At 39.1% G+C, this 19314-nt stretch overlaps 1 protein-coding gene across 1 annotated transcript in view; it reads left to right on the top strand.

Moving 5' to 3' along the window:
- heph (polypyrimidine tract-binding protein 1 heph) overlaps positions 1–19314 on the top strand; it is a 393048-nt gene that overhangs the window by 242871 nt on the left and 130863 nt on the right. The window contains exon 7 of the mRNA XM_090383369.1: positions 4446–4496. Within this exon, the coding sequence (XP_090239495.1) occupies positions 4446–4496 (51 nt within the window). The remainder of the gene's footprint in view (positions 1–4445; positions 4497–19314) is intronic.

Here is a 19314-nt window from a genome sequence, read left to right as displayed (position 1 = left end):
TTATTAGCGGATATTCTAAAAGTTGAATCCGAAAGCAGGGAATAGGTTTCTGAAAGTGGAATGTGATGTGCTATCATCAGCAAAACTATGGATAGTATTTCTTGTCAATCAAAGAAGGTCATTAATATACAAGAGGAAAAGACCTGAACCTTGGGGGACACTAGCATTAATGGAGAAGTTAGAAGACAGAGAAAATTAGATAACCAAATTACAAAAAACAGTTGGCAAACCATAAGATGGATGCTTGTCTTGAAACACCTTTGTGTCAAACACAATCGAAAGCCATTGAGATGTCAAGAGTAACTGCTTGTGTTTCACCGAACCCTTCCATTGAATTTATCCATAAATGAGTAACATAACTCAGAATATCACCAGTGGATCGACACTGACTCAATCCATACTTGTGATCATTGATCAGATGGAAGGATTCTATATAGTTTAAGAGCTGGCGGTTCATTGATTTCTCCATTACTTTAGAAAGAGTTTTTTTGCAAGTATTTGCAATGGGATGATAATTGGATGGGAGGGATTTGTCACCTTTTTTAAGAACAGGCTGGGGTTAAGGAAATTTCCAAGCAGAAGGAAAAACACCTTTGAAATAAGAAAGAAATAAAGAAGAGAAGTGCAGGTTTTGAAAACAAGTGGAGAAATACACCTGGAGCTATCCTAGCATCAAGATTCTTCAAAATCGTTTTGACAGAAGACCACAGGAGGCATTGACTGGAGCGTGCTGGGAATGGTGAGAGGTGTTTTACCAAGATCATTAAGACATGAGTTGAAACAAAAATTGGGTGCTAGCAAGTCAGTTTTATCCTTGGCTGAAGTGAAATAGAACCACCTGGTTTAGACAGAGGTGGGAGCAGAGATGGCAAAGGTTGCTGCCAATAGCTTTGGCAAGAGACCAGAATGTTTGGCTACCATTAGGGCAAGAAGTAAGTTTTCTACTCTTAGCCTGTTCAAAACCTAATTTGGATTGATTAATAGTTGCTTTACAATTGTTGTGAATTCTAGTGTAGGCAGAAAATGAAACTAAAGAATTGGAAACAAGCGAATTACAATATGCAACATTCTTCTCTTGAACAGTCTTAGCACATTTATTGGAAAACCAGTGTTTAGATAAAAGACGAGATTTTAAGGTGGAATGTGGAATAAAGAAATCTCGCAGGTCATTCCATTTTGCATTCTTGTAATGCCAAACAACACTAGGTGGGGAATAACCATGAGATAAAGGCTCCATTGGAGAAGAGAAAATCACCAAGTTGTGATCTGAGGTGCCTAAAGGACCACTCACTTCGACCGTGTACCTAAAAGGGTTGCTTGTAAGAAAAAGATCGTCTGTTGGCTGTATGGTTAGGATTATCTAGTATCCTGGTAGGTAAATGAACAATCTGTGCAAGGTTATTAGTAATTGCAAAAGCCCCAGTATCTCGACCAGCTGAGCCTGCTGGAGTTGTGAACATAAATATCACGAAGGAAAATTACCCCACTGTTAAGAAAGTTGGACCGGAGAATGTCAAGTTGCAAAGAGAGGAAGTCAGAGTTCCAAATGATTACTAGAGCTGGGAGAATGGTAGAGACAAGAGATGAATTTGGCAGAATGAGGTAGAGAGATTTTTAGCCAGAGAAGATCGAAAAGAGGAGATTCCAAATTACCACGTCTCTGACAGGGAATATCGGAATAGACATATGCACAAGTACCACCTTTGAGGCGAAAGGAAGCATACAGCAAATAATATGGGCAATTGTGAAGAGCAGTGTATGTACCAACCGTTAACGAGATTCTGTCAGAAAAAGTACATGGGGATTGGGAGACTGTAAGTGGAAATGGACATCATTGAGATTAGAACTGAGACCACTTATATTTGTGACACGAACTAGGAAATGTTTGGGAGGTTTAGATCTTTTTATAGATAAGTTAGCTCTATTAGTTTGACAATTCATGGTTGTATTCAATAGTAAGAAAAAATGGGGAGGGGGGGACATGCTGTTTGAAGTAATGAAATTTTTGGATATGGTATACACATGGTAAGAATGTACCCAGAACCGTGACGTGACGTGACCTCGACAATGCTCCCCGCGTACACACTACTCGGACATCCTCCAGTCACTATCTGGTAGAGTAGAGACAGCAAGATTATACACTAGCTGATCCGGTACCAATAGGTTTGGTCCAGTGTACTAACTAGCATAGTGGCTGGCCTGCGAACACAGTTTTAGAGCTGTACCCTTAAAATGTAAGGAAGTTTGGATCTCCCCATGGTGTTCATCATAACCTCAAAAGATGTCAATCATACTGCATTTTGGAAGAGATGGGAGAGGGTTGACCGGAAATTTGCTCTGAAGACTAAACATGGGTTCCACCACTTCAAGCCTCCAATAACAAACGGGTGGTATTGCACTGGTACCACCTAGTATTGTCTGGTAACACAGAGGAAGAGGAGTGCCTTTCCTCCGTGTGGTGCGAGCACCACACTCTGACCCCTGCTTACGTTGGTTCTCACCTGGGTGGACACCCACAGTGTGCTTGCATGTTGGGGTTATACCCAGGATTATTAACAGTCCTGTTAATAATCCTAGTGAAGGTGCATGCAGAGTCTTTTGTTGTCACAGACTGTCTGAGCATCACTGAAATTAGGTCCACTTCATTTGAGTGTCACCCGATTATCAGTTCCATTAGCGTTTTAGACTCCCAGGTTTCAAGAAGAGCTTGTCTGGCATATTTGGGGGGTGCCTCCGTAGCCAGGTGGGAAGGAGCAGCAGTGCATAGCACACACTTCTTGATTAGACCGGGGTTCGAGCCCATGACCACCAAATACGGAGGATGTGGAAAGGTCAGGGAATGACCACCGCATATCCTGGAGCAATATGGCCTTAGTTGCTAATGCTCCTAAAAACCAAATAACAAACAAACAAGCATATTTTGGAGAATGTCTGCGACATCCTCAAGGAGTGCTATACTCCATGGTAAATCAAGCTTTCAAATATACATACAGTCAGTTCTGCTTTAACGCGAATTTTCTCCAAGAAGTTTGATATATTCGGAAACAATGTGACTAAAATGCGATTTTCGTGTTGACTCATGTGCGTTTTTTTTGTCTGTGAGTAACACCAGATGAACATAAAACCTGGCACCAAGCTGAACGTAGAAACCTGCACAGCAGCAAGAAGCTTAAAAAATGTCAAACGTTTGAGAGCTATATTTCCCATTTACTGTAACTGTATTGATCGGAGCTACCACTGTCATTCTCTGCATTCACATGATTTTTTATTCAGACAAATTCTTTGAGATGGGATGGTGTGAGCGGAGGAGCACATTTCTTGGAGGTCACTACTTGAAACAAAAACAATTTGCAGTTCTCAGTTTATTGGGCTTTTCTCTCAAACAGAAGGAACTGAAAAGCTGCTGGAGAGACCTTCATCCTGCAGTGGACTGAAAATGACTGATGATGATTTTTAAGTATCTGACATAATATTTTCAGTCACTTGTGGATTCATGGCTGGGTTGATGAATCTGTGGTCGTGTCGGGGTTTTCGACTATGATCCCGAGGTGTCAGATCATTCATGTTCTGACACCTCGAGAGGGTTGAACACATTTAATAAATTTAAAGAAGTTGTGTTTTTAAATAATTTTAATCGGGACTGGAGAGTTGGGGATAGAAGTCATCCTATGAAGAAATATTGAGGTAATCTTTTGTAATTTTCAAAGTTAAGTTTAATATTTAAGAAAATAATCAAACTAATTCCAACCAATGTGACTTGAACTTTAGAGCTACCTATTTAACACATAATAAATTAAAATTCTCATACCACTCGCTCTATAATACTATAACAATGGTAGCAAGATTTGAACGATACAAAGAGTCTAAATGTATTAACCTATTAAAAAAATTTAAAATCAACTGAGTGTGGCAACTGCTGGCATAAGCGGTTGCCAAACTGGAGTCCACTTGGTGCACAATAGTCTTAGATGCTGATGCGCTGTAACTCCTAGTTATTCAAAGTGAAAACATAACTTTCTTGAATTTTCTTTTCAAAACACCCAGTGTGACTTCTCTCTCTCTCTCTCTCTCTCTCTCTCTCTCTCTCTCTCTCTCTCTCTCACTTCTTTTCATGTTTGAATGGGTCTATAAATCTCAATGAAATGGCAAAATTTTTCAAAAACTTATCAGTTTCCTGGAGCAGAAAATCCTTTGACTAACATGGTTATTCTCATCCCCGTCCCCAAATTAACAAGGATATGCTGTGTTTTCTGATAAAAAGAAATTATCAATTAACGGTATTATAAACTTCTCTTTCATTATGATTCCATTCTTGTTTATGGCTAAATCATAAGGGGGTATCTACATAGATTATAATTAATTATGAGTTGTTTTGGTTATAATGTTTAACAAGTTTTTTTGTGTGTAATATGTTTTTGTACTTCAATTAATTTTTTTTTTAATAGATATTTACTCGGTTGGGAAAGTACTGAAAATAGTGACCTTTACCAAAAACAGTGAGTACCTTTTTTCTTAATGCTATGATTTGAAATGTATTGATTGTTTTGTGTCTTGCTGTTCTCTGGTGCTAACTTTAAAAAATTGATACCTCCAGAGAAGTTTTTATATCATTCTAGCAATTATAAAAACTTAACTAAGTTAGTATATCTAACTTAGTTTTTACAAAAATCTGCCATGTAATGTGCAGATTTTTGTAAATCTGCATGTTACATGGTACATGGAAGTCTACATATGGATAAAAGAGGACAACTAATAGAAAATATTGTAATATTTTTGTAGTGTTATGCTTTTATAAGTATATAAATAAATGACAATTTTTCCTATTTTTGAGTTTCTTTGATCTGGCAGTTTTAATTTCTGAACTACCTTGAATTTGATTATAAATTATAAGGGGACAGAGGCCTACAATAAGTATGAAATAGTCAGCACTCACTTTACTCAGGGGTTAAAATTTAGATCTTGGGTTCCTCTCCATACTTTGACTAAAAGGTAGTGATTGGGCAGGGTCACTCACTGTTTTTCCTAGGTGGATAGGGTGTTCCCCCATCCACCTAGGTTGACATAGACTAGTGTGATTCTTACCCTTCCTAGTGGTACCCCACACTTGCCGCTGTTTTAAAATTGGGGACTGATTTTCTGATTTTAAAACAGAGGGATGGGGGGAAACACCCTATCTAAGCTATGCACCCTCCCTCTACGTCACAAAACACAATTACAATTATCACCCAATCACAGAACTCTACCATACAATCACTCCATACGACCAACACCCACCGCAGTGACAAGTGGTACCCAAATAATAGATTTTAGCCTACTCAGGTTGTTAAGGAATGCTAAAGGTTATAAAAGTTGACTAAGAATGCAAAGAAATATAGCCAAGAATTCTTTTTGTATATTAATGCTAGAAGCAAGGGTAAGAATCACACTAGTCTATGCCCCGGGTGCCAATCAAATCTTGAGGTCAAGCAATTTTCTGTACTGTGATTTCTAGAGCGACTGAATTTTTCCTTGTTTTATTAGTCTTTCTGTTAATTTTAAAAGTATAAAAAGAGAGCCAGGAAAAGGAAAGTATCTTTTTATTTACTCATATTAGTTTACTGACCGTGGTAACTTCTATGCTTAGCCACAAGTGACACTGCTCCTGCTCTCCGTGGCGGGGCAGGTAACCTGGGTGGAAAAGCTAATCCCCCAGGGCGAAAAGGAGCCAACATGGATAAATAAAAACTTAACATTAGAGCCTCCGGACTCAAATACCAGATTGGTATAACTCTGATCGATGTAATGTACATCAGAAGTGCTTAAAAAAAGACAATCGCCAACTAGGGTATTCAGCTTTCCTTAAATAGTCAAAAAGTGATAAAACTCTCCATTTATAATTTAGGGCATTTCTAGGAAATGCTACTGGATCTTCTAAAATGGTCAAAAGATTACGATCTGGGGATTTACTTGGCAAAACAACACAACCCAAACCATTCAGAATTGTTGTTAAAGGTTACAACATTTAGGGAAATTCCCGTTAAAATCTTTCTCCCCACAAAACCCTGAATAGTTCCAAAGGTGTTATCCCTGAGTGGGATCTGTTGAATGTAGTGAAAGAATTGCAAGATCAAAAGGTCATTCAAACTGAGAGAATTCTGACTCGTAGGGATGGCATTCTCATTCCAATATGCAGCGTAATACTCACTTTTAATACTCCAAACTTGCCCAATACTGTTAAAGCTTGTTATCTAAATTGTCATATCTGCCCCTATATTCCAAATCCAATATGCTGTTATAAATGCCAGAAATTCGGACATGTCAAGGAAACAGTGTATGCCCAAAATATAGTTCCCAAGATAGAGAGAGATAATCTTTATTACCCTTCACGGCCATAAAGCCAGGGGCTTACAGTTTCCCAAACATCCGGGAAAATTGAACAATTATTTACAAAAAGGTAATTTTACAAAGAAAACATATTATAATAGAAAGGAGAACTCCTTACGAGAGTTAAATCTGATTGAGCTGGCTTAACATCGAGATAAGAGCACCAGCTCAATCAGACAGGAACAGATGCAAGGCATACATCAGTCATTGCTGATTAGTCCTACTCATCATAATTTTTTTCCGGTAAGTCCGGTCAGCAGCGAATTTGTTCAGGTCGGCGTCCAGTGCCTGGGTTTGCTTGAGTATCTGCTGAGGAAGGAACCTGTCTGAGAGATGGAGTCATGCTGAATGCGAGTAGAGCTCGGGATTGGCCCTAAGGGCAGCAGAGGGGACCCTCAAGCCACAGGTATCCCAGAATGAAGGTGTTGCCATTATGCCTGTTATCATCTTGACTCTTGCTAGGAGGCGTTGGTCGTCGACTAAGGTGGGAAGCCGTGGAATTCCGAGAGAGTTGGCAAGCTGCGTGGTACGAATCAAAGCTGGAAGGTTGCTTCCTGTTGGCCCACTTTAGGAGCCAGAATTCTGTGGCAAAGAGTGGTTTCTTTATTGACGGTGCCGCTGACGCCCAAATTTCAGCAGCATAGAGTAAAGGTGGAAAGATTAACTGTTCTTATGTACCTCACGGTTATCTTTTTATCTGTGATATGAAGGAGATGTTTTGCTATCCACCGGAGTCTTGAAGCATGTGTGAGGAGCATGTCCATGTGGGCGTTGAATCGAAGTTTTGGGTCGAATACAACGCCCAGATCACGATGGCTGGACACAATTGGGATGAGGGTGTTGCCGACCGAAGGCTGGAGAGAAGGAGTTTGTTTCAATGAATACACCATGAATTCGGACTTAGCAGGATTGATCTTGAGCCCAAACTGGCAGAGGTAAGATGTGACTGTGGTGAGTGTGTTGTTAATTTCCACTTTTACCAGATCTAGGTCTTGACTGGGGATGATGGGAGTGAGTATCTTGATATCGTCCGCATAGCTCACTGGTTGCTCATCGAGAATGTGCAACCAGTGGGAAGATAATGGATGAAAACAGAAGGCCCGAAAGGACCCCTCCTTGTGGGACTTCTGCAGTGACGGATCTAGTAAGGGTGCGATCTCCTGTATGAAGCTTTATAACTCTGTTATTCAGAAGAGAGGAGAGAAAGCATAATACGTTCTCTGTGATCTGGAAGTGGCATTCCGGGAGAGTGAGAAGTTGGTTTACTTGGATGGCATCAAATGCAGCCTCAATGTCTAAGTAAGTCACAGCTAGTTCCTGCCTATTCTCCAATGCTGACAAGATAGTATTCGTGGTGGCTAGCAGATTGGTGATCGTTGATCTGTTTGGAAGGGAGTAGTGAATTTGGGCTGGATTACTGGGCAAGATCACCTTAGTGAGGATGGGGAGTAAGGCCTTCTCCAGGAGCTTCAGCAGGCTGGAGAAGTTGGAGATGGGTCGGAAGTGTTTAGGTTTCAATGGCGACTGAACTTTGGCTGAAGGTTTGATGAGATAGTTTTTCCACTGCTGTGGGAAAATTTTGTTCGAGAGTAACTGGTTGAAGATAATTAAAAGTGGCTGAATAATGTACGGACTTAGGCATTTGAGCATGAATTGGGGAACTCCATCATCACCAGTGGTTGACGAGGCAGGTAGAGAATTGATGGCTACGATCAGCTGTTGTTTTGTAATCTGAATGTTGTTCAACACTTCTTGCTGGATGGGCTCTGTTAGTAGAGCTAGATCTGAGTTTGGCATAGGATTACGGTTAAATCTTGTGACGAAATCAAGCCACAATTCAGGATCAAGTTGTAAAGGAAAATGAGGGTTCACTTTCTTGTATGGAATTTTTCCTTTAGCCAGCTCACGGTTAACATATAATTTGATTGCCTCAGATTTCAGGCGATTAAATTGAGCCCGTGCCCTTGAATAAACGATACGATCATTGACATTTTGAGACTGTTTCCATGTGCGATGGAGCTGTTGCTTCAGCTGGAAACTCATTTGAGTTCAGAATTCCACCAAAGTCTTGTATATGGACTGATTGTGATCTCTTTAGAGGCAGCATATTTGGCAACCGTGTTGATCCAGTTTGTGAGAATGTTCACAGCTAGTTCTGGGTCACAAGTCTCCAAGGCCACCCAGGGAATGAGAGAGGTGGCTCTGATGCACTTATCTTCGTCAAGTAAGTTGGGTTTAGTGTTGTCAACCTTTGTTGTTGTCCTTCTGGCTTCTAATTTGGAGGCTGGCAGATATGCGGTCACATTTATCGGGACATGATCAGAGTCAAATGATGTTTCTGTAATGTAATCAAGGGTGCAAGGGAAAGAGGCTAGAACTAGATCTAAGAGTTATTCCTCCTGGTTGGAGCTTCATTAATAAGTTGTAGGTCAGCACATCTCAAGTGTGTCAGAAGATCCTTTTACAGATTGGATACTGAGGAGGTAAATTGAAATCACCACAAACTAAGTGAGAAGCTGTGGGATGCAGCCGATTGATTAACCAGTTGGAAACTTCAAGGATGATTTGCTGGGACGGCTTTGGGGGTATATACAGCACACAGACGTCAAACGTCACGAAGTTGTATCATAACGTAACGAGGATTGCTTCATAGTTAGGAGAGTTACTGGATTTATTATCCAATAGCTTGAAAGCGGATTTCTTGTAGAATATTGTGACGCCTCCACCCTTGTGTGTAATCCGAGATGTGAATACGACCCCATAATCAGCTGGGGCAGTTGCCACTAGGAATTCTTCATCATCATTCAGCCAGGTTTCGGTGATGGCGAGCAGGTCAAAATGTCCGGGGAGCAGAATTTGCTCCATAGTATCAAGCTTGTTCCTAAGACTACGCACATTCTGATAAAAGATGGTGCAGGCAGGTACTCTGGGTACTTTGATACGGACGGGTGGTCTCTGACATGGCACTACTCGATTCAGCGGGGTGTGTCTAGGAGTGACGAGCACAGGGATCGGCAAATTGGTGTTCTGTGTCTGTGATTTTGGTTGCGGTAACAAGATCTGGGATGCTATGAAACAGGGTACCATTGGTGGGAGTCCTTTCCATTACTTCTATATTGCTGCCCAAGATATGGCATAACAAGCAGGCCAGATTTCAGGATTGAAGAGTGCTTCAAAATCTGCATCAGCTACATCGATCTTAAAGGAGGCGTAGGTGGGATATTTCGTGGACAGCTTAGTGACTCTACCATTCATTTTGAATGCAGCAAGAAGGTTTTCCACATCATCAACTGAGGTAGCAGGGGAGAGCCTACTAATGAAGACATTACGCATCCGCTTGTCCATCATTCTAGTGTTCGCAATTTGCATCTTGCTGAAGTGCAAATTGGTTCCAATAACTTTAAGATTGGGGCTCAGTTCCGTAAGAGTTGGATTACGGGTCAGTGTTTGTTCTTTTGTTCGTTGGCTTGCAATCATTGCATACGTTGTAGTGTCTCTATGGGTCTTTACATTAGATACAACCGTAGTCCCTGTATAATGGTTACCCCTCACGTTGTTTGAGGCGGAGCCACAATTGCGATGTACTTCCACAGCCAGAGCGTTATCCGGTCTCGAGCGCGAGGACCCCATATGTGAGTTTTGTGATCGCGAAAAGGTGCAATTTGGCAGGTTTTGCTCCTGATGACTTCTTTGGATCTTCTGGGAGGCAGTATTTCCAGAGTATTCGCTGGCATCTGCTGTGATTTCAGGGCATACAACTTCAGACTCACATATTGTAAGAATGGGGGATGGAGAGGAGTCGTGATAATAAAGATGGGGTGGTTTGGGTAGGAGCTCTCGGTTTCGCATGAACATGTCCATCCAGAGGATGCTGCTCATGATGGTTAGTTTGAACAGCAAGATCACAAACAGTGCTTCAGGTCATCAAAGTTTTTTTTCTCAACACCTCCAATGTTTTGTGCATGCATTCATTTTGTTCTCGTAGTCGCTTGTTTTCAAGCAGTAGGTCTGCGAGGATATTATTAATTGGGGATTGCTTCTTACATAGAGTTATCTCGATATTTGTGAGGAGCGAGACAAAGAGTGGACTGTGTTCGAGTGATGCTTGATTAACTATTGCTGAGATCTCTGTTGATAGGATGTTATCCTGTTGGGAACTACTTGATTTTTGCATGATGAGATTTTGTTCTGCCAGTAATGAGTCGGGGGTCAATTCCACATGTGAATCTGACGATCTCAGTTTTTCCGTGTCTACTTCAGGTGTGGGTTGGGTCCTGTGCTCAAGTGAATCCGAAATTTGGTTAACGTCGTCGTTAGAAGTTTCGCCAGTTGTTCCTAGTGACTGCGTATAATTTTCTCCCTTACAGGGGGGACACTGCCATACTTTCCGTCGCTGCTTCCCGAGCTTCTTTAGGTCCAACGCGAGACATTCGCTTCCGTATGTCTTGAGACAGGAAGTACATTCTATAGCTACGTCTGGAACAATGCCACAAATTACGCAGCTTTCATTATTTGGGTGATCTCGCTTTAAAGGCATTTTCAGATTTTAGGCGCAGATAAAGGATTACGAGTGGGTTGGAAAAGAGTTTACAATTGTGTTTAGTAGTCAAAGTAAAAATGGTCTGTTGAGAGCGTTGTCCAGGCAAAAGCTGACAATTTCCAAAACTTCGTTGCCAGGCAAATAGCAGACAAATAACCAAACGCTTGATTGCCAAGTTTCTTCCAGCTTGTTGCCAAAGGCAGTCTCATAAGTAGAGCAGGACCGTAAATAGGTCGGAGTTGTAACCATCTTGCAATACGGGGGGTCGACTGGGGAATAACTCCAAACACAATGCAACTGCTTGACCTTGTGATACAGTAGTGGGCAAGAGTTAGTGAGCAGTGAAGGCTAGTAACCAAGGAGTTAACATCCGGGCATTGAGACAAGCAAAGGCGGCAAATATGAATACAGTACAGGCAAGAAAAAAATCACGTAAAAAAACAATTACCTAAAGATTCATGGTATTCATCTTCACTAAGGATGCAGGATAACTTAGGAAGTCACTATACGAACATATTACTCAGACTCGCTAAAAAAAAATACATTAAACACTGAAAACTTGAGGAGCTCAAGATTAGGCAGCCGACACGCATGATCACGCTCAAACAAATTGTAATGCAACATCTTCAGTTTGCCCAAATTGCAAGGGGGGTTAACCTGCATATTTGAAAAACTGCGATTTATGGAAGCTGGGGGGGGGGGGGGGGATATTCAGAAATATAAAGTCGAACATGACATTATATTTCTGAAGTGACTTATCAAGAAGACAGATAGTGAAAGATACTCCAGCACATACATATGCTAATGTTATAAAGAAATATCGCTCAGTTGCTACTTAAGCCAATGATGCAATTTCACCTGACAAATAACTTGCTGAATGCACTAGAGCTCTGCTTTCAGTTTCTCAGCAGTCTGTGAAGCAAAACAATAAAGAACACACATGTAATACAGGTAGTTCTCGACTTTACAAGTTAATTCAACACCTTTGGAACTATTTAGGGTTTTGTGGGGAGAAAGATTTTAACGGGAATTTCCCTAAATGTTGTAACCTTTAACAGCAATTCTGAATGGTTTGGACTGAGTTGTTTTGCCAAGTAAATCCCCCTAGCACATGCTCGTAAAGTGGAAATTTATTTCCCATAGACAACTTAAATAGGGGTTATGTTATCAACAATAAAATTAGTTAGCTAATTAGTTTGTTTAAACAATGATTGATTTATCCAAAGAAATGAAAACATAGCCTGTAAAATCAAGCAAATTTTAATAATAGAGAAATTATTTATGAATTACAAATCTTAAAGAATGTTTATTCTTCATCATCGAATAAATGCTCACTCCTTGATCACTCATTATTGGCTCGGCACTCGGTTTGTTGCGCAAGGAGTCAAGCGGCATTTATTTCCAAGATAATTCTCTTTTCTTTATAAATTTCAATAGCATGCATAAACATTTTTTAACAGAACGCACAAATTGCAAGTAACATGATTTGCATGGAGTAACAATTTTATTTATTATTATCATCATTATTATCAGCCATATGGTGCAAGGAAGCCTGAGGCTTATGCTGCACCAGCAAAAAAAAAAAAAAATTCCAGAGAGAGAGAGAGAGAGAGAGAGAGAGAGAGACAGAGACAGAGAGAAGTAGAAAGGAATCACCAAGGAGAGAAGAATGATGATATCCAGCTCAGGACCCTGGGATTGCCAAGCTACCATGTGTACAGGAAGGATACAGGAAAGGAAGGAGGGGTTATGCTATTAGTTAAGAAAGACAAAACTGAAGGAAGTAACAGCCAGTCAACATGGATGGACAGTGCAGTGTCGTCAGTAGGAAACTTTAAAAAAAAAAAAAAAAAAGAATAGAAGATGCTGAAAATTTGTTTTTTTATATGATTGAAGATTTCAGTAAAGGGCAAACACATTTTCACCATAATAATGTAAAAACCCACACAATTCCAGCTATCAGCATTTTCACAAATGCAATAACATCAAGTCTACTACCCATTTCTAATCGCTTGCAGTAACACCGGAAAGTGCAAATTGTTTTTATTGTTCTGTGGTCGTGACTTCCAAAAATGTGCTTTAGAAAAATATCACAAAGCCATTCAAAATTGGTTCTTATAACATGATAACGATGAGCGTGTAGTGTGTTTAATGATTTGAATTGGAACTAATACAATTTACACTATAAAAACGACCTTTTAGGGTGTTATATAGCGAAAATCTGGACTTCCGAGGTCCTGGAATGAATTGCCAAAAATCAATGTATTATTGGGTTCACGTTACGATATTTTTGCGATACGATTGTAATGGATTATATCGTAAAGTGGGGTACACTGTATTGTATAGCTATGCGCGGTTTGAAATGCAGTATTTATGAATGTTTAACGTTCATTTTTTGCAATTAATGTTCATATTTTTGATTTTGTTGATACTTGAAAAACAAACAAACAAACAAACACGCACGCGCGCACAGAACTCATAAAGCGAGAACTGCCTGTTCTCCCATTTCCATCCCTCTTCTAGTGGCATCAAGTCCCAAAGTGAGACCAGGGTGGCAAAAGCTGAATCCTCTGCTAAGAACCAAATTAATATTGGAGTAATGGACATAGATGACACAACACAAGGAGAACCTATATTAGAAATTTATTTTGAAGAATATATGGACACTGGACATCCTACATATCCAAAAAAAAATTGCCATAAGACTACTGCCTCTAAAAAGCAACTAGATCATCCTACCACTAACACTAAATAATGCAGTGCATTTTACAATGGAATTGTTGGGCTACGTACAAATACAAATGAGCTCTGTGACCTGATACGAGATCTTAATCCTTCAGGCATTTGCTTACAGGAAACTTTTCTAACTCCACACTTGACATCTCAATAAAAAAAAAAAATGTACAGACATTACAGGAATGCAGCAACTGCAGTGCATGGAGGTGTAGTGGTTTTAATACCCGTTAGTACTCCATCTAGGCAAATGCCCTTGCAAACTAATTCCGAACAAGTTGTACAAATGAGCTCTGTGACCTGATACGAGATCTTAATCCTTCAGGCATTTGCTTACAGGAAACATTTCTAACTCCACAAGTGACATCTCAATAAAAAAAAATGTACAGATGTTACAGGAATGCAGCAACTGCAGTGCATGGAGGTGTAGTGGTTTTAATATCCCTTAGTACTCCATCTAGGCAAATCCCCTTTGCAAACTAATTTCGAAGTTGTTGCTGTACGCATAGAACTTGGAATTATTTTATCATTTGTTTCTATTTATCTTCAACTGAATCAAACATTTTTACATCCAGAGACTTTGATGAGCCTCTTTCCCAGATACCACCTCCTATTTGTTTGATGGGTGACTTTAATGGCACCATCCTTTGTGGGGAAGTGTACATATGGATAAAAGAGGGCAGCTAATAGAAACATTACTGCGCGCGCGCGCACACACAGTCTAACTCTGCTGAACACAGGTGCGCATACCCATGTGCATTTTCCACAGATCTATCTGCTCCTCTGCTCTGTACCCAAGTATACATTGTGCAGTATTGGAAAATCCATATAATAGCAATCATTTCCTAATTACTTGCAAAATTCAAACTATCTCCAACTATCCATAAATTCGTAGAAGATAAATTCTCAAAGGCAAACTGGATAATATATATTCTTTAAGTACCACTTTAGATAAACATTTCATTCAGAATCAGTCAGTAGATTGATTCTGAATACTGACCATATCACCAAACAGATACTTAGCAGCAGCTGATAAAGCTGTTCTTGAGTCATCCACGCAGGTGCAAAAACTGCTGGTAGAATGAAGACTGTAAAGAGCAACCAAGGAAAAGCTTGTAATATTTTCTGCAAGCATCCCACTTCTATTAACCTCAAACTATATGAAACTCAATGCTTAAAGCAATGCAAATAAGAAAGGCGAAAAGAGATTCATGGATACAGTTTGCATCCACTATCACAAATAACAGTCACTAGATTTAACTGGAGGAAATTCCAACTTCTGAATGGTAAATATCCATTGTCATCTCCTATATTGATCTGTAATGAACAGGAACTATCTTTCCCCCATAGCAAATTAAATTGCTTTGGGGGAAATGCTTTCGCTGAAGCTTTTGCTAAAACTTCAGCAGATTTTACATATGATGTTACATTCCAGAAAATTAAAACAGCAGCAAAAAGGCACAAGTTAAATTTCAACACTGGTCTCTCTCTTCCATATGATCAGCCTTTTACAATATCTGAGTTAAAGGGATCTCTGAACAGAACACTCAATAGTGTGGCTGCCCCTGATGGTATATTTTATATTATGCTGAAACACTTGAATGACACAGCTTTACAAACTCTACAAATATTCTTTAACAGAATTTTTTAGGAATATTGTTATCCTTGCTTTTGGAGACATTCACTTTATTAGCCATCCCTAAACCAGGAAAACACTGGAAAAATTGGTTTCACAAATGCCTCAACTGGTTTTTAGAGTCGCTTAACATCCTACATAAAAATCAGCATGGCTTTTGGCAAAACAGATCTGCATTTGATATGATGACTAAAGCAGAATCAAACATCACAAATGCTTTTGTCAGAAATGACCACCTAGTAATGTTAAGTTTGGATATAGAAAATGCTTCTGATACAACGTGCTGTTTCGGTATTCTCTGGGATCTTCACACCTTTGGACTAAGAGGCAGGCTTCCCTTGTTTATTCAAAGCTTTCTCCAGGACAGAACCTTTTGAGGTTCCTTATCTAAATGTTCTTTCCAAAATCCATATACAGGAGGAAGTCATTCCTCAGGGATCTATTTTGAATCCTACTCTATATTTAATTAAAATAAATAACATCGTACATGATATTCTAAGTACAATTGAAGTATATTACTATGCAGACCAACTCATGATCTCGTGCCAAGGGAAAAATATGAAATCTCAATTAAGAAAATACAGCTATGGATATCTCACAATGGTTACCACTTATCAGCACAAAAATCAAACTTTATTCATTTCTGTAAAAAGCGCAGGGTAGCTGAGCCTGAATTACAACTTAAAAATTTTACCATAGCTCTTGACAGTAGTATCAGATTTCTTGGTCTAATCCCGAACAGTAAATTAAACTTCATGCAGCACATCACATCTGAGAACCATTAGCTAAAAAAAAAAATAAATTTCCTCAGAGTTACTATCTTCATCAACGTAGGGTGCTCACAAACGCACTCTGCTTCAATTATATCGGGTTTTAATGAGATCTCGCTTGGATTGGATTACAGCTCCAATCTATAAATCACCCAGGGAAAAGTGCACTACTTCGGGTAGACACTATCAAACACAGTGCTTTAAGGATTGCTTAAGGAGCATTCAAACACTCCCTGTACATAGTCTATATATATATATAGAGGCACACAAACCTCCACTCCATCTTTGTAGGAAAATGTTGTTACTCGACTATGCAGCAAAAATGCAGTCTACCCTTTCATCCTACCTGGTCATACTTATTCTAGCACCGGTGGACCACATTTTATGACAACAAACCTAATGAAAACAAGCTAATTGGAATAAGGCTACTACAGTTAAAAGAATGCTGGAAATTGCATATAGATAATATCTTTCAGGAAACAAATGCTTATTAACCTCCATGGTTTAGTTATAGACCATTCTGTGATCTCTTTCCAACAATGGTGGAAAAACAAGCAGCAGATTTCACCACCAGGAAACTCCATGCTGCACATGTAGCTAAAAATTCTCAAGCGTTTTCATTTATATATCGATGACTCAAAAACAAGTACAACAGTAGGTGCAGTGACAGTTTCCATTATCTTTTCTAGTTGTGTCTCTTCCGAAGGAATGCAGTGTCTATACTGCCAAACTTTTTGTGATAAAGATAGCTCTAGATTACGTAACTGATCTGTCCTGTAAGCAAACAATGATCTATTATGACTCTTTGAGTGCAATAATAGCATTAAAAAATTTCCCAATCCACCTTGTCTTGAAGCAAATCAGATCACAGATATAATTGTGTTACATGCTGCTAACCAGTCCGTCACTTTCTGTTGGATACCAGGTCAGGTAGGCATCAAAGAAAATGAACATGCAGATCAAGCCACTAAGCATCTGACCACTGCATGCTCTCCTAACTACCAACTGCTCTATACAGACTGTAAATCAGTCAAAAAAAATGTGTGTGTGTGAAGAACAGTGGTTGCAGATCTGGCAGGCCCAGGGCAGTAATAAGCTGCTGCAATTCAAATGGGAACCTCTGTTGTGGGCATCAAGCATGAGATCAAATAGGCAAGAGGAGATGATCCTGGCTAGGATGCGTATTGGGCACATGCATCTAACCCGTATTTATCTAATTAGATAATTTACCTAATTAGGGGGAAGATCCGCCTATTTGTACATATTGTCCTACTGTACTTATGGTGAAGCATATTCTACTAAATTGTACCATTATATTAATGTTCAAGACAATTTTCACAACTGCAAGGACCTTTAACATTATCTCATCTGGTTGGACACAATGCAAATCTAGCTGAATTTTTTTTGTGTTCTTGAAGCAGACAATTATTTAACAGATTTTAACATTTCAACTGCACTACTAAATAGTATCGGGCACAATATGGGCTTAGCAGCCCTTGTGCAATTAAACAGCCTATCAACAACACTAGTCTATTGGAATGAATAGCATAACTATTGATGATCCTGTGCACGTTCCTGATAAGCAATTCATCCCTAAAACGTGTGTGAATTGTACTTGGGAAGACTGATTCGGGGATGCCAGAAACACCTAATTCTATTTGGGATTTTATGGATCCTGAGAGGAAGGTGGATGAGAGATTGGTGTTGCCAAAAAGAATGTGCCTAGGGCCATTAGATTTTATCTAGTTATAAAAAAAAAAAAAAAAAAAAAGAGCAGCAGCAACAGATGTTTGTAAACCTTTAGCTGTAATTATCTTGCATTTGGGTGGGAGGGGGGAGAAAATCAGAGGACAAAGTGAGCAATTCCATATCTATAAGCTTGACATATACTGGGAAAAAAATTATATAGTCAGCGGTTTAAAGAAGTAATTAAGGATAATCTTAAGGTTAAGGATAATTAAGGATAACCTTGATGGGGAAAACTCCATTATATATTGATCACAGCATGGATATTTTTAAGACAGATCTTCCCTGACCCAGCTGATTATTTAATGAGGCGATCACAAAGAAAATGGGTATAAGAAAACATGAGGTTAGCAAATTTGCTCTACCTCTCAGGTAGAAGTAATAAGGTGATAATAGTGAAAATATTTATTTTTCCACAGTCTCCTGTAACACTAATACATTTTTCGAGGTAATGGCCCAAGGCTTTTGAGTCCTCCCAAAATAAAAATAATTCTTTTGGTTGATTATCCAACCTGGCATCCATAGCATCCATCACTGCAGAATCATCTGCAGATTTCTTACGAAGAAGGCATTTCTTTAGATTTTGGAAAAGATGGAAATCACTGGAAGCAGAATCTGATGAATATGGTGGAATAAGTAACAATTCAGATGATGCAAGTAAAATTTCAGACATTGCAAATCAAGATTGTTTTAATGGCATCACGTAATGATGGTATACTCGTAAACCCAATTTTAAAAATCAGGAATGAAGTGACACATCTAGTTTAAATTCCACTTTTAATGCCAGTATTTATTACTGAATTTCAATGTAATGGGAATGTACAGTTCATATTTATTTCCCTTGAGCATTAATTTTTCAAGGGTATGGGTAAATGAGGAGTTATCATTGTGTTGTCGAAATAATGCATCGGTGTGTATCTATATGAATTAACATTTTTTTGTTAATCTGTATAAAAGTTTTTTTATAAAAATGAGAAATTGTTTTAATGTTTTTTTTATTACAAGCATTTAGTATAAATTTCCTTTATGTAATTAACAAGAACATTTGGTGACTCCAAACATGAATCAGTGAGGGCTGGGGGTTAATTCCAGCAGCTTGTCAATCCGCCCCTGGATGCATATGACTCATTTCCAATTATTTGTGGTACACTGCAGGGATAGGCTGATCATCCCTTAATGACTGCAATGTGTATATATATTTTTAGACCGACAGTTGTTAATTCTTTGACTTCCAGAATGGGTGTTAATCAAAGAATGCTAAATCAGTAGGATGATTCATAATTATTCCTAGCCACATAAAATCCTTGCCGCTCCAATAAAACAAGGAAGTGAGAGCTCAAAAAGAGTGAATAAGTAAGACACTGAGCCAGACATGCTAATTCAAGGAAATAAAATTGTCTCATTGTTATTTGGATTACCACAGATTACCTGGACATTTTGAACACACCATCTCTAGTGAAGGTTAAACATCTTGGTGTATGCTTGGTGCATTGCATCAAGTATTTTTTTTCAGGTCATCAGATGCT

The sequence above is a fragment of the Mastigoproctus giganteus genome, chromosome 10 (assembly GCF_048544385.1).
Source record: "Mastigoproctus giganteus isolate SK-2022 chromosome 10, ASM4854438v1, whole genome shotgun sequence".
In the NCBI taxonomy this organism is placed as follows: Eukaryota; Metazoa; Arthropoda; class Arachnida; order Uropygi; family Thelyphonidae; genus Mastigoproctus; species Mastigoproctus giganteus.
This window is presented reverse-complemented; position numbering and strand designations above follow the sequence as displayed.